The sequence below is a fragment of the Haliotis cracherodii genome, unplaced genomic scaffold, assembly GCF_022045235.1.
Source record: "Haliotis cracherodii isolate W230 unplaced genomic scaffold, xgHalCrac1.p SCAF_1, whole genome shotgun sequence".
In the NCBI taxonomy this organism is placed as follows: domain Eukaryota; kingdom Metazoa; phylum Mollusca; class Gastropoda; order Lepetellida; family Haliotidae; genus Haliotis; species Haliotis cracherodii.
In genome coordinates, this window is record NW_027266264.1 from 47,308,037 (window position 1) to 47,324,847 (window position 16,811).

The 16,811-nt window shown below is 41.8% G+C and overlaps 1 protein-coding gene across 2 annotated transcripts; it reads left to right on the forward strand.

Annotated features, from left to right (window-relative positions):
• The first annotated feature begins 1,455 nt into the window (after positions 1-1,455).
• Positions 1,456-15,888, forward strand: LOC139478485 (uncharacterized). 2 transcript variants are annotated; one of them, XM_071260973.1, is made up of 20 exons: positions 1,456-1,525; positions 2,582-2,747; positions 3,227-3,725; positions 4,969-6,162; positions 6,600-6,739; positions 7,266-7,388; positions 7,732-7,854; positions 8,025-8,096; positions 8,827-8,948; positions 9,050-9,154; positions 9,751-9,840; positions 9,976-10,098; positions 11,028-11,226; positions 11,493-11,639; positions 11,832-11,923; positions 12,103-12,173; positions 12,481-12,569; positions 14,345-14,501; positions 14,688-14,767; positions 15,206-15,888. In XM_071260973.1, the coding sequence occupies exons 1-20, from the start codon at positions 1,496-1,498 to the stop codon at positions 15,208-15,210; spliced, it is 3,627 nt and encodes a 1,208-aa protein (XP_071117074.1). In that variant the 5' UTR covers positions 1,456-1,495; the 3' UTR covers positions 15,211-15,888. The 2 variants fall into 2 exon arrangements, with proteins under 2 accessions (XP_071117074.1, XP_071117081.1); XM_071260980.1 differs by lacking the exon at positions 1,456-1,525 and adding an exon at positions 1,596-1,677.
• Positions 15,889-16,811: the final 923 nt, after the last annotated feature.

The window sequence follows — 16,811 nt, forward strand, 5'->3', positions numbered from 1 at the left end:
CTTCAAACGTCAGGTGACAGCCTCAATGCATGTCCACGTGAGTCTAAACACATCCTACCACTTCAAACATCAGGTGACAGCCTCAATGAACACCCACATGAGTCTCAACACATCCTACCACTTCAAACATCAGGTGACAGCCTCTGTGGTCTAGTTGAAAGCCATGCTATACCAAAAGATGTTACAATATGGTACTTTGTTACCTTGCCTGGTGCTTGGCATTAACTGGATACAATGACTGGTTGGCCAAGAGTTAGAATACCCTGCCTGCGCGAGGTATCCATGTTTAACTGCAGCATGGTATCTCAGTGTGCTAGCACCATAAAACCAGCGTTGGGATGGACTAGTAGAAGCAAGAAGACATGCACACACACACACACAGTAGTACACACACTCAACAGTATACTAGCAACATGACAGCGGCCTGTAAATGATCGAGTCTGGGCCAGACAATCCAGTGATTGACAACATGAGCATCAATCTATGCAGTTCGGTGACGATGACATGCATCAACCAGTCTGACCATCCTATCCCATCAGTCGCCTCTCATGAATGGTTTTAGAAGACCAACTGTCTTTGACTGCAGCTATATTATTATGAATACACAATGCCATTTAAAAAGTGGTCAAATGTAACAAATGTTATATTTGGGATAACACTTTCTTAGTAAAGTACAGATTCTCGTACTCTTTTGGGTTGAGTCCCGTCCGCTGTCTTTGTGTGCTGGCGATTAGGTGCCTCACTCTGGCAAGTGTGGGTTCGAATCCCGGACGGGACTCAACCCAAAAAGTACGAGAATCTGTACTTTACTAAGAATGTGTTATCCCAAATATAACATTTGTTACAGCTTTATTATTGTTACTGTGTGAAACCCTTTTCACTCTCTCAGTTACCACAATACTTATGTTGATTTTAAAAGGAAGTAATAACAAAAATATTGCTAACTATATTTCAGAGACCTAAGCATACATATTTTGTCCTGCATGAAGAAATTTCCTCCTGTTCAGTATATGATGTAAGTGACTGGGATGTGACACATTGGAAATTGCTTGTTTCATTTTCGGACCTATTTTCTACAACAAAGGGTGTTGGTTTCAGTGTCAACAAGGAAACAGCATTATCACTATCCCCGGTCGTGGGGCCCATGATTTTATTTGTTCATATAGAACTTAATGACGAGGAAGTTAACTGTAAAACGGCAAAGGATATTACGACATTAGTAAAAATGAATGCGGTACAATTACTATACAAGTGTGAGTTGGGCCTTATTCGTTCGATGTTTATATTAAGCCACTTTATATTGTAATAAAAGCGCCAGGTTGTTATCATAAGCCTTCGTAACATGAACCCCGGCCCCGAGTGTGTCACCACGACTCTGTACTTTGTATCAGCATTGTTAACTTTCGTTATGCCAGCGTAACCGTGTATTCCCGCACGCCGCCGTCTTTCCAGGAATACAGCCTTTACCAGGAAGCTGGCAATATGTCAACTTTATATGTCACGTGAAAGCAGATACAAGGTGAAGGTGAGATCAAGCTTTGAATAGCGCACAACGCAGTTCTAAAAATACATTTTATGGAAAATCCAAAATAATACGTAATGCACACAGAACACGATTGGGTGATAGAACAATCTGCGATAGCTTTCTACAGTTTTCAGTGGTAGAAAGCAACCAAGGTAAATTCATTTTGTATTATTTTTACAATTCGGTCCATTACGTTGTGATTTATAAGGGTGTATGTACTCGTGTGTGTATTCTACTTTCAGTATTTTTATGTCCTGTTCTCTCCTCATCCGATCACACTAGGAAACCCTAGATCGCTTTTTGTTGTGTAAATGACCATGCAGTATATAAATCACCATTTGGCTAATTACCAGAACGAGTGTGACGACAGTTTGGAGAATGTTGATATAGTGTTATTAATGATAATAGGAATCGGTTATGTGGCTATATAGGGTCTATGTGTAAAGTATTTGTCCAATAAAGCCGTGTGTGGTTAACAAACCTGAAAGTACCATACATAGTGATATCCTTGGCACCATATAACCTAACCCTCGGACTGTGTTGAGAAACAAAAGAAGAACCGCCTTACGAAGTTATCCCCCTTTGACGCAGTCATAGTTCTGACAGCCGTATGTACACCCCTTCTAACAATAAGTAGAAAGGACGAAAGCAAGTAGAACTTAAATTCAAATCTCTTGCGAGTACTGTGACTGTGAATATGGCCCATAAACAATAAACATCATAAAGTATCATCGTCGGAACATACTCCTTTAATCAGATAATATTTTATGTATAAAACCACATTTTGTTTCTGAATATTTTATCAGTTAAAGAAGGTAGAGATGCGATTTCATTTTTTGTAGTTATTGGTTAATGTTTGTAGATAAAAGATTATTGTACTGCCTTGTACTCAATAAGTAGGATAGCAAGTTTCTGCCACAAAACTGTATTGTGCATCAATGAAAGGAAAGGATGTTGTTCTACCCGTTAAATGGAAATGCTACCTGAAAAATTGATTTAAATGTAACCTTGTTTATTCGCAAATGGAGAATTCATAGGGCTCCGTGTTGTTAACAGGAAGAGTGGTATAAAATGGAAATGCGACGGAGAAGTCATCCCAGACTCCACTTCCGCCACTCCCACCCTCCTGTCGCCCCAGACGACCCTCCCAGACTGTGTGTGCTGGATGTTTGCCTCAACCACGATCTCCTGGAAGCTCTCAAGGAGCAACAGCATGTCAAAGGTTTGATGTTACCTCGCTTTGCATCCTACTTTATTAATTCCATGCACGAGAGTCGACATTTATGCCGCTTTGAACAGTACTTCAGTAATCTCACAGCGTGGAAGCTTGATGTGGGGGCATAGGGGATGCACGCCTGACACGTGTATCACTGTGCTCACTGTGCTGACAAATCGAAACATAGAGTATTGTAGCGAATCATTAGATTCTTGTAGGCTTGCTCTACGCAAAGATTCATGGCACCTTAGACGAAACGGCCAACGTGCAAAGATGGAACAAAATGTCATTACTTACACAATAACCTCCATCTGACACTGATTGTCGTAGATGAATACCATCCTTGGACAATACCAGCCGGCAAATCATACATATTAGAAAGTCGTTGAGTTCACGGCTGTCACAGTGTGGTTTCACATATTAGTGCTCTGTCTAGCACAAGTGACTCTAGTATGGACTACCATTCATATATAAAAAAATTTCAGATTATGGTGTTCTTCTCCGTGTTCACTGGGACCAGACGGGAAGCCCTGATGGAGACATGTCAACTCTCACACTCTCGCATGTACCGACAGATAGTTCCTCCGCTGTTCTGAACGCCGATTATGCCATAGGAATTTCCACGAATCATGCCGTCTTTGAAACCTTCATTACAAAAATGTTCACCACGTACAATGTCCAACTGGTAGCGGTTCAGTACCCGCCCATGGTGCTGACATTTCAACACGGCCCAGGCTCCGGCATCAGTCAGCTTACTTCAGATAAAACCAGACTGCATGGCTTTGTGAAAGACCTCATAACGCAGTGTACAGTTGCCAAGCACCAGATGCAGTTGAAGATAAACGTTAAGAGAGGGTCTAAGGTGGTGTTGCCCCCAAGACACACCTGTAGATGTCTTGAAGACGAGCCAGGAGCCGACAGAGGTTCGTTTGCTCCCTACACTGACAACAGTAGCCAGACAGGCGAGAACCACTATGCCAGCATGTGAGTATACACCCAGGCATGCAAGTCTACATCCAGGCATGTGAGTATACACCCAGGCATGTGAGTACACACCCAGGCATGTGAGTATACACCCAGGCATATGAGTATAAACCCAGGCATGTGAGTCTACACCCAGGCATGCGAGTCTACACCCAGGCATGTGAGTATACACCCATGCATGTGAGTCTACACCCAGGCATGTGAGTATATACTCAAGCATGTGAGTATACACCCAGGCATGTGAGTGTACACCCGGGCATGTGTATATACATGTGAGTATACACCCAGGCATGTGAGTATACACCCAGGCATGTGACTCTACACCCAGGCATGTGAGTCTACACCCAGGCATGTGAGTCTACACCCAGGCATGTGAGTATATACTCAAGCATGTGAATCTACACCCAGGCGTGTGAGTCTACACCCAGGCATGTGAGTATATACTCAAGCATGTGAGTATACACCCTCGGCATGTGAGTATACACCCAGGCATGTGAGTCTACACCCAGGCATATGAGTCTACACCCAGGCATGTGAGTATATACTCATGCATGTGAGGATACACCCAGGCATGTGACTCTACACCCAGGCATGTGAGTATACACCCAGGCATGTGAGTATACACCCATGCATGTGAGTATACACCCAGGCATGTGAGTATACACCCAGGCATGTGACACTACACCCAGGCATATGAGTCTACACCCAGGCATGTGAGTATATACTCAAGCATGTGAGTATACACCCATGCATGTGAGTCTACACCCAGGCATGTGAGTATACACCCAGGCATGTGAGTATACACCCCCGCATGTGAGTATACACCCAGTCATGTGAGTCTACACCCAGGCATGTGAGTATATACTCAAGCATGTGAGGATACACCCAGGAATGTGAGTCTACACCCAGGCATGTGAGTATATACTCAAGCATGTGAGTATGTACTCAAGCTAGTGAGTATACACCCAGGCATGTGAGTATATACTCAAGCATGTGAGTATACACCCAAGCATGTGAGTATACACCCAGGCATGTGAGTCTGCACCCAGGCACGTGAGTATATACTCAAGCATGTGAGTAGATACCCGGTCTAACATTTCGGCAGAGCTGATTCATTATCAATCATACGTCCATTTAGAATTAAAATAGCCTGTTTTATTTTTCTAAACCTTTCCTTGACATATATGAATATAATGTTTTGAAAGTTTCACATATAAGTATTTCTATTGGTTTATACTCTCAGGTCAAGTCTTTCTTTGGACGATGAATCGATGGAAGTGGGTTGCAAAGTTCCATCGACGATTGAAGTGAGGTTTAAAACCGTGGAGACAGAACTTGCTGAGCAACGGCAGTTTATGGAGTCACAGTTCTGTGAACAAAAAGATCAAAATGACGAAATCAAATCAGCTCTGTTACAAATATCAGATGTTTTAGCACAGACAAGTGAACAGGAATGTCGACGAAAAAGGGAAACCAATCTAGTAAAGAATATTCTTGATGAGCCAGATTTAATGCAGTTTTCTCTGGAAACAGAACCATCAAAGCCCAGATCCAAAGAAACGCCGGACCAGAGTGAACACCAACCACACGTAGAAGTGCAGGATAAAACGGGGTCGCAGGGTGGTAAGGAACTGGAGGAAGAAGGCCACAAAAACGACCAACAAACGAGAGACGATCGAGAAGAAGAAGAGTCGAACGTGAAGGAGACAGAGGAGGAAGAAGAAGAGGACATGGTTAGTGAAGAAGAAAGTACGGATGACGACGAAGACGATGATGTAGAAAGTCAACCAGAGGAAGCCTATTCCGAAGATCCCTACCAACAGCGCAAAGGACCTATCATCAAGGAAATTGACGGCAATGAACTTAGGAGTTTGTCACCTCCAAGAACGCAACAAGAAATGAGATTCACTACAACCAAAACTAAGTCGACTGTTTACAACAGCACCTACAATCCTTCGAGTGATGGTTTGTCTGGAAATTACCCGTACGCGTCTCAAAATGACAGTCGATCTGTGAAACAAAGACAACCTGCCGTTTACACAGGAAATGTGTATAACGATGATCCGCCAGGGATGGATCCCTATAACAGCCACGCAGGTAATCTGTTGGATGGAGCTTTGAGGCATGAGACATTTCATACAGACGAAGGAAAAGTAGACAAGTTTACAAGGTCCAAGACGCATATGTGTCTCCGTCATGGGAAGTATGTTACGACACAACAGACAGCTCTCGCCCTCACCAGACCCGATGGGCAAGTACAGACGAAGAAGATGGTAACCAGTCACACAGGGGACCTTGGTGACATTGGATTAAGTGGGATGATAAATGAAGAACACAGGTGTGAGAGTGATGTGTATTCTGATCTGCAGACAGATGAACTGAACTTTGACATCAGCAACAGGGATCACCGGAGGAAGGATTCGTATACCATACAAGGGCAAGTCCTATATGTTTTGTTAATGAATAGTACCACTCTTAGTATATTATTCTGCACAGTACTGCGGTAGCAACTCATGAAATGACTGTGGCAGTGCACAGCTATTTATGTGAGTTGTATAATGTTGGTTTGTCGGTTAACGCCGCACTCAGCAATATTCCAACTATATGACGGCGGTCTGTACAATAATCCAGTGATTGACATCATGAGCATCGATCTACGCAATTGGGATCGATGAAATGTATCAACCAAGTCAGCGAGCCTGACCACCTAATCCCGTTAGCCGCCTTTTACGACGAGTATGGGTTGCTGAAGACCTATTCTACCCCGTAATCTTTACGGGTCAGTTGTACTTTTTTACATATCATGTCATTTACGTATGAATTAATCTACGATGAGAAAATGATGCATGTACTGACAAAGTCAATTATATTCAGACAAGCGATGATGACCAAGACAAGACTAGGCGATGAACCGGACGGAGAGCAGCGGATGCAGACATTGCTAGCGAGCATGGTTGGGGACAACGTGGATGGGAACAGATTGTGGGAGAGTGTGGAAGAGGCTCAATCTGCAGGTACCGTCATGTTGTAGAGACCATCTCCCCTGTTACACTATGAAGCAGACAGGGCACTGCGGGTTTGCAGCTTATGATACACAGCACACAGGTAAAACATCAGGTGAAGATGAGTAACGTTGGCTGTGGAGAATAGTTGGATGAGAGACGTATATGGCAAGCTTGACTCCTAAAGTTTCTATGGCTTCGGTCCTGCCCCACACTGAAGCACATGTGGTGTCTCCCTTTGCTAGAAATATGCCTCTGTTCGACCAACAGTTACTGGGTACCCGGTAAGATGATATGGCAATGTGATTGTCAACATACAGGCGCCTCACAGGCAGCTTGCAGTTGGGGTGTATACTCCCCAGGTGAGAATGAGTGCACACTCATCAATTTACCGGATATAAATATGATGTAGAATGATGTAGCGGAATGGAATTTAACGCATAATAAATGGATTTTTATTATTATTATTATTATTATTATTATTATTATTATTATTATTATTATTATTTTTTTTTTTTTATTTTTATTATTATTACAGACTCGAGCATGGTACCGAACGTGGAATCCGCCCTGGACACCGTCATCTGTATTGATACATCGGACAGTGTCAGGGGAGAAACGTTCGGCCACATAACAAAGATTCTCCACGACTTTATAAACGGTAAGTATTAATGGTCAACGCCGAAACCATGTTTCTCGTAATAGCGGAGTCTCTAAGATATCTGATTTCTTAAAGAAAAGAAGCTTGAAGCAACCGACGTGTCTTGTTCTCAGTACACTACAGCTGCTGGTGATGTGTTGTCTCAGTGCTTCGTCAGATTGACATGTTAGAGAGTTGCACAGATAAACGTATTCATAAATGAGGGTACAGTTTGGAGGCGCCTGCTAGGGGCTTTAGGGTAGCCTAGTGGTTAAAGAGTTCGCTCGTCACGCCAAGACCATGGCTCGATTCTCCATATGGGTGCATTTGTGAAATGGATGACAAAGATTTTTTTTATATTCAGGCATTGAAGATATTGCCGAACAATACGAAATGGAGGAAAATATTGCTCTGGTTACTTTTGGAGGCCGTGCCCGAGTGCTGCACCAACTGTCAAATGACTACGGGAGTTTGAGGGATGCCATAGGTATGATGCCCTGTCCAGTCAGATAACTATATATATGCCTACATGCAATAGGAATATGTCCTCCATAAATCCTATAATGGTTGCTATCTTTTCTCAGAATGTATATTCAGTGGCATCATGTTCTTGGTTATATATATATGGAATCTGAATTCGACATGTTTGCCACCTAGATGACCTGACTCCGGGAGGGCCGTCCCCACTGCAGGAAGGGCTTCTGCTAGCGATGGCGTGTACAGGAAAAGGTATGTCAAACACCCTCAGCTACATCAGTATATGCTATGACTAACATTCGAAACCCTCAGTCTTATTAATACGTTTTACCTTATGTATGATATATCTATTTCACAGTGTCGCACCGGTGAAGACCCGGGTTATAAGAGGCGACTAACGAGAATAGGTGGCCAGACTCGCTGACACACATACTCACGTGCATGGACATCGCTATTTAAGTGCAATAATCTTGAATGCGGCGTTCAACCCCATTTCACCTCACCTCACGATATGCAGTATTCATTGTATTTATGTTATCGGTTGTATACCTGGACTATGGAACCCGCGAGGATTCGGGTTAGAATTGGTCTTTAACAACCCATGTCTGTCGTAAGAGGCGACCAAAGGGATCGGGTGGTCAGTCATCGTAACCCGATTGCGTGGATCGATGCTCATGATGTCAATCTCTGGACTGTCTGGTTCAGACTCCATTATTTACAGACCGCCGTCATATTGCTGGAATATTGCGGAGTGGGGCGTTAAACAACAAACAAACAAAAGACAAAAATAGATTTAGTCGTGGCATGGGCAGGGAGAATAATTCGGTTTGTTATTTTCTCGCACAAGATAATCAGCATTTGAGAAAAGTGATGGGTGTTAACGATTGCATACACGGGTATGTTGTAAACGAGCGTTACACGTACTTCAGATATTCACATATGGGCGTTTGGTTCATGGTGAAATGTTACTGTTTGATTTCAGGAGGAATACTTAACATCGGAGGCAGTCTGAAACTCCCCCCTAGGTTAATCGTCATCACGGACGGTCTGGCCACTGGTACAATACCAGAGACAGCACAGGATGGACATATGGCTAGTGAACAGGTAAAGCGGTTAATATGTCCTTGAACATATGTGAACTATGTGAACTTGTTTAGGACTGTGTTGGTTTCATCGAACGTTCACTTTCTATCCAATTGTTTCAGGAGAAGGCGGTACTGACCCACGCTTTCAGCCAGCTGAGGAGGAGACAGCCGGGGGACTACGTGCCACACCCAGTTGTGGTGGTCCCCGTGGGCCGGTCTGACATGGTTGGTAAACAGTCCCGGTATTAGACGTTTCAGTATACATTTGAATATTTATCGTATAGCTTTATCATGTTTAGTTGCAATATGTAAGTGTGTCATAAGAGTTATATATTTATATCATAATACGTTTATTTATATTGGTGATAAGTTCCCAACTGAGCTTTTATGAACCAGTTGCTGTGGAAACCAAATTTCAAAGAGACCATGCAAGGTTTCAGTTTCCAACATGTAACTGTTTCTAAGAAATTCATATAAATTTCAAAGTTACTCCATAGAAAGAATATCATAGTTAGGCTCAAATGCGCAATGCGCTGCTTGCGAAATTTCATCAAATTGTCTGCGTAAATGGAAAACCAACTGCATATCACCTCTTTAATATACGCGTTTAACTGGCATTAGTTTCAAACAATTACATTCTGACATTCCATTGTTCAAGACCATGATCATTTATCTTATATCTGAAACTGTTTTAAGGTGTTCCGTCTGGGGTGCACACTTCCTTCTATTGGTACATATAATATGTAATCCTTCACCACCTCCATCTCCATCGCCATTGCCCCTCAGCACCTGTTCAACTGTTCAATCATTCCCCGATACAGAGTTTCCTGTTGACGATGGGACGACTATGCGGAGGGATGCTGGTTGAGGGTACCGCCATTAAGAAGCTGTGCCGACATCAGCGCCTACATGTAAGGAGAGATGAAGCATAATCACTAACCTGCTGTAATGACACAAATACCCTTACGATTGAAAGATGTGGCTACAGTGACACCACCGTGCTACTGTTTTGATTTACCTTTGTATATTCTCATTTACCTTTGTAGAAACTTGCGGGTGATTCTTTGGAAGTTATCAGGAATAAACGCCTGGACTCTGCCACATTTGAAGACCCGATGTTAAGACAACTTACAATCAGTCTTTCACCATACACAAGACAGGACGAGATGGTAAGCTAAACGATTTGACTTTTATGTGAGTGAGTGAGTATGGTTTTTACGCCGCTTTTAGCAATATTCTAGCAATATCACGGCGGGGGACACCAGGACATTTATGTAGTTAATCCATGAAATAGTACTCGGCACAAGTCAGAAAAACTCACACAACTCCCTCTATGCATACGATATCCAGTAGCACCTATGTGATCAACTGTAGTCTTAGACTATGTAACACGCGATGGTCTTCAGCAACCCATGCTCGTCGTGAGAGACGACTGTCGGGATCGGGTGGTGAGGCTCGCTGACCTGGCTGATTCATGTCATCCTTACCCAATTGCGTAGATCGATGCTCATGATGTCTGGTCCAGATTGTCTGGTCCAGACTCATTATTTACAGACAGCCGCCATGTAGGTTGAATTTAGCGTCGTCAAACAAGGAACAAACAAATAAAACCTTGACTATGAAAAACGGAAAAAAAGTAACAAATGTTATATTTGGGATGACATTTAGTAATCCCATCCGGGATTAGGACTCACACTGCCAGAGTTTGACACCTAATCGCCAGCACACAAAGTCAGCGATCTAACCCACTCAGCAACCGAGGCTTCATAAAAATTAGAGTCCGACAACTCGAAGTCTAGATCACGTACTTTGTGTGCTGGCGATTAGGTGCCTAACCCTGGCAGTGTGGGTTCGAATCCCAGATGGGACTTAACCGAGAATCTGTACTTTACTAAGAAAGTGTTTTCCCAAATACAACATTTGTTACATTTGATCACTTTCTAAATGGCATTGTGTGTTCAGAGAAAATGTATCTCTGTGGCAGATTAGAAAAGTCTACTGTCTAATCAACTATACACCACCTTACATCCCTATCAATATATGCGATGTGTACATACGCTTACTGACATGAAGAGTAATGATAATCGTGTGCCTTCAGGAGGACGTCAGAGATCTCACACAGGAACACCTTCACAAGGTGGCAATTGTTTACGGTTCCAAATACTCGTTTGAAAACATATACGAAGTACCAAGTCTTCCCCCATTGGGTACACGAGTGGTGCGCGGCCCGGACTGGGTGTGGGGAAACCAGGACACTGAAGGAGCGGGGACTATCATTAACCACGGATTGGACGCACGTAAGGTTTCACTCAACTGTAAAAAGGAATCGCAGCACTTGTGAATACCTTTGTAACAATCAGTGTTTATTTATCGCAACTGACTTACCATCTTGACTACCATTACGATATTTACCAAAAGTATATCGTGGGAATTAATAAAAAATATTACATTCCTAAAAAAACAATGTTCGATAAAGAAAATCCCCTTTTGTTCACTTATTCTTCTCATCTCTGATGCTAAATGGTTTTCATTGTTATACTTCTGTGATATTATTTCATGTTAGAGTACGTGTGGGTGTTCTGGGACAACGGCCATCTCAATGTGTACAGATTTGGTCAAAATGAGTGCTATGACGTCATTGGTGTTCATGACCAGCCACGTGTCCTGGACGGCAGCGAGAACGTTGACGTCGGATTGCAGGTCGAGAGAGGTAAGTGAGACTGAGACACAACGAGGATATATCACCATCACAAGATCATATAAGTATGTGCACGATATTCACCTAATCTAGATATAACTTTCTTATGTGTCGTTTAGCAGTAGGCTCTAAATGACGACAATATGAGTTATATGACGATACATATGAGTTATATGGCCGTCGTGTATTCCTCTTTTCAACTAGGTCCGGACTGGCACATGACTTATGGCGACCAAGACGGTGGCGCTGGTCGCACAGGGGTCATCATCCGAGTAAACCTTGATGGGAAAGTGATGGTAGGATGTTTCATCTTTCCACCATGTTTGTGTGTACTGTCTAGAATATTACAGTTGCGGAAATGCGTTAAAGAGGTATGTTAGTCAAGTAACTTCAAAATAAACGTCATCTTCCGTACATTTGAGTCACCATTATAAAGTTCCCATTTTCATTACCATTGCTCTTATGTGTTTTGTAGGTGCGGTGGCAGAATGGAAATATGAATGTCTACAGGTTCGGGGAAAACAACAGATTTGATTTATCTATTCGGTGAGTGATCATGAACTGATACGAAATATGTCGCTCATCGCCCGCTTCACCTATTATTTGATAAAACAAAAAATCAGAACTCACCGTCTTTAATTTTCACGGGTAATGTAAGACACGGCAATTCGCGTCCTTTAGTTGTTCCAGCTGGTTCCACAATATTCGGCTTGAATGTGAACCTTGGTGAATCAGCTGATTGCCTGTGCTTTTGAGTCTCGGTTTGGAGCATGCAGATTACATGCAAGGATATCACTTAACAATTCCTGAAAGCGACTCGCACCAAATTCACGCACTCATTTATATTTCACAGAGATCCTGTCGCTTGTCTTCTGGAGTCAACAGCTAAACCAGATATAGAAAAACAAGTGACACATGAACAGTTACCCACCTCGGAATCAGGTACGTCTGATAAATAACATGAACAGTTATCTAGAACTGGACTGGATACGTCTGATAAATAACATGGACAGTTACCTAGCACTGGACGTTGTACGTCTGGTAGATAACATGAACAGGTACCTAGAACTGGACCAGGAACGTCTGGTAGATAACATGGACAGTTTCCTGGGACTGGACTGGGTACGTTTTGTAGATAACATGAACAGTTACCTAGAACTGAACAGTACGTCTATTATATAACATGGATAGTTATCTAGAACTGGACTGGATACGTCTGATAAATAACATGGACAGTTACCTAGCACTGGACTTTGTACGTCTGGTAGATAACATGAACAGTTTCCTGGGACTGGACCAGGTACATCTGGTAGATAACATGAACAGTTACCTAGCACTGGACCAGATACATAAGGTAGATAACATGAACAGTTTCTTAGCACTTGACTAGGTACGTCTGGTAGATAACATGAACAGTTTCCTGGGACTGGACCAGGTACGTCTGGTAGATAACATGAAGAGTTACCCAGCACTGGACCAGATACATACGGTAGATAACATGAACAGTTTCTTAGCAATGGACTGTGTACTTCTGGTAGATAACATGAACAGTTTCTTAGCAATGGACTGGGTACGTCTGGTAGATAACATGGACAGTTACCTAGCACTGGACTGGGTACGTCTGTTATATAACATGGACAGTTACCTAGCATTGGACTAGGTACGTCTTTTAGATAACATGGACAGTTACCTAGCATTGGACTGGGTACGTCTGGTAGATAACATGGACAGTTTCCTGGGACTGGACTGGGTACGTTTTGTAGATAACATGAACAGTTACCTAGAACTGAACAGTACGTCTATTATATAACATGGACAGTTACCTGGCATTTGACTGGGTACGTCTGTTATATAACATGAACAGTTACCTAGAACTGGACTGGGTACGTCTGTTATATAACATGGACAGTTACCTAGCACTGGACCAGGTACGTCTGTTATATAATATGGACAGTTACCTAGAACTAGACTGGGTACGTCTGGTAGATAACATGGACAGCTACCTAGAACTGGACTTAGTACGTCTGGTAGATAACATGGACCGTTACCTAGAACTGGACTGGGTACGTCTGGTAAATAACATGAACAGAATTCTAGCACTGGACTTGGTACGTCTGGTAGATAATATGAACAGTTTCCTGGGACTGGACCAGGTACGTCTGGTAGATAACATGAACAGTTACCTAGCACTGGACCAGATACATCAGGTAGATAACATGAACAGTTTCTTAGCAATGGCCTGGGTACGTCTGGTAGATAACATGGACAGTTACTTAGCACTGGACCAGGTACGTCTGGTAGATAGCATGGACAGTTACCAAGGACTGGACCAGGTACGTCTGGTAGATAACATGAATAGTTTCCTAGAATTGGACTGGGTACGTCTGGTAGATAACATGAATAGTTGCCTAGCACTGGACCAGATACATCTGGTAGATAACATGAACGGTTATCTAGAACTGGACTGGGTACGTCTGGTAGATAACATGAACAGTTACCTTGCTCTCGACCAGGTACGTTTGTTATATAACATGGACAGTTACTTAGCACTGGACTAGGTACGTGGGTATAGATACGTTATATTAGCTTTGAGGCACACGATACACAAATGTCTACAAATGTAGAACTATGTTTTCGCTGAGTCGCACGCAAATAATTCTGATCAATTACTTTAGACGTACTGCAGAGATATTTATGTGTTGCCATATAACTTGTAGGACAACACATGGCTGGAGAGGCTGTGAGCTACCTATGGCAGAGGGAGGACAAGCTACAGGGATGGCAGAATTACTCCCCGTCCGACAGCGAAAAGATCACATCAGCCTACAAAAAACGCCCTGAAGGTTCTTGTTTGGTTCAGAGGAATGGTGAAAGGTGACATTTCTTGTCATTACTACGTTACTACTACGTTACTAAAATTGCAATCAGAGGAAGCTAATCTGTAGTTTTACACTTTCCGTAGGAATGAATTATATTATCCGTCACAGTGGTATGCTGACAATGCCATATTGGGTTTATACTCTTGATATAAATGTTTACACTTTCCTTTTCCACCCCCAGCTTCAGAGTTATGTTCAAGTCCATGCAAGAAAAATCAATTATAAACCAGTTAACCGTTCGAATCAGGAAATTGGCTACAGGTAATGTTTTGAAACATAAACTTTAATAAGATTATTATGATTCGAAATACAATTATCAGTCTCGTGAATGGATATGTCCCTGTCATGTGAAAACGTTTATTAACGAAATTCATTTGACGATAAAAACATCCTTGTGTGACAGACTTTCTACTTATTATTACAACATGTTCTTGTTAAAGCTTACATTGCTCAAGGCAGATATATATATATATGCTCTGTAAACGTGGCACTAAGATATAAGTCATTAAGAACAATGTATTGCCGAGCAACAAATGATAGTGTTCAGGAAGAAGGATACATTGTCGACTATGCAATACTTTCGCAGCAATATTAAAGCAAGCAAAGTCACAATGCAATTATCTAAGCAAGGATTCGGTTGAAATAATAATCAGGTTGTTTTGGCCTTATGTGTTTAATGGTTGTCATGTTTTCTTTCAGAATGAGGCGATGAGATCAGTGTGATGATTTCGCAGTACGCCAACATCAGTTATTTCATTTAATCATTTCATGTGCTTAACACAAGCTTAAATTCAATGATACATTGGCCTGTTCCTCATCAAACCTAGATACAGGATAGCCTTCATACAGCTGTCGCAACAACAGCGACATTCGTGTTCTTGGGCGTTTGAAAAATGCATGTTCTATATTAAAATAGTAATATGAAATATATTTGTTGACGCCAAACATATGCGTACAAACCACTGATTTACGTATACACGTAAATGTGATTGACTACGTTAATAAATGTACGTGTAAATGTATTGATATACACACAAACCCTGATGGTCAAGGTTAGTTACGATCATGTTACAGGATGGCAAGTATTGAGAAGGCGCTCTTAGATCAACTGGCTTGATCCTGTACACAGATACTGCTGCATATTTCTATTTGAATCTGACCACATTAACAGTATAGTTCATGAACCGACATGCTTTAATATGGGTGTATTTCTTTCTCTTTTAAAGTATTTGTTACAGTTTTTTCTCAGCTTAGCAACAACAGGATCTTGTTTACCAGGAATATAATAGATTTGCATGCATTTTCAAAAATTGATTATATTGTAGATATAGATTTGTTAGGCTTTTTGTATCATCACATGATTTATCACTTAATAATGGTTTTCTCGAGTTTTCCTTATTTTAAATAAACAAGCTTATATGATTTCTCAATATATGCGTGAAATAAAGATGACATATTTCAAATGTAAGTGTTGTTTATATGTATTAATTTAAAAAGTGAACACTTGCTTGGAAAGCAACGATTTGTAGTCAGGAATTTCAATCTGCAATCTCTCGGAGAATTCTTTGTGATTTAGATGTGTCTTCAATCAGAACGTCCCGGCTCGCTGAGTACAGACTATATCGAAGCAACCTCTCTGTTACTGTCGCTGTTTATAAAGAAGTAATGATATAGTCAAAACAACAATCCCAATCGTTATCTGATTTGTGGTTTTCCTGCTCAGATATGTCAAAGAATATATTGTCCCCGAAAATTATTGAAAAAATAATAAACTTGTCTGCCACAAAAATTACATTGCTGTTAGGTGTTTTTTATTTTTACAATATCAGGCTCATCAAAACATTATCTGGTTTTGTATCTACAGCTTAAAAAATATCTAATCTCGAAACAAAATCCAAATACACCCACACACTCCAGAATATCAAATGGTCGGTCCTTTAGCGAGGACGAGGCTCTGCGAATTGGTAAGACAGAGAAACAACATTTTACCCATCTTCTCATTCAGGTTTGTGTGTTTAATTTATTTTACCAATTAGGCATTATCTCAATTCCCCTTAAAACCACAACATCTAGACCTACTCTGACAATAAGCAGCCGGGTGTGGAGGTCCCGAGTAGTATCACAATCGTTCATGCAGTGGATGTAATCGAGGGACTGAGTGAGGTGGGTTTTACGCCGCTTTTAGCAATACCACCAGACACTAGAAGTGGGCTTCAAACAAACTGTCGTGGAGAATAGAACGATTGAAGGATTTAACCAATAGGCTACACCCACCGCCCCTAGTCATCATAAACACTAGCTATAG

What these genes read in the sequence shown, in the direction of transcription:
- LOC139478485 (XM_071260973.1), top strand. Translation starts at nt 1,496, where the DNA reads ATGTCACGTGAAAGCAGATACAAGGTGAAG. An exon ending in GGAGCAACAGCATGTCAAAG is followed by an intron (nt 2,748 to 3,226) that starts GTTTGATGTTAC and finishes AAAAAATTTCAG; the next exon opens with ATTATGGTGTTCTTCTCCGT. An exon ending in GTTACCCACCTCGGAATCAG is followed by an intron (nt 12,570 to 14,344) that starts GTACGTCTGATA and finishes TATAACTTGTAG; the next exon opens with GACAACACATGGCTGGAGAG.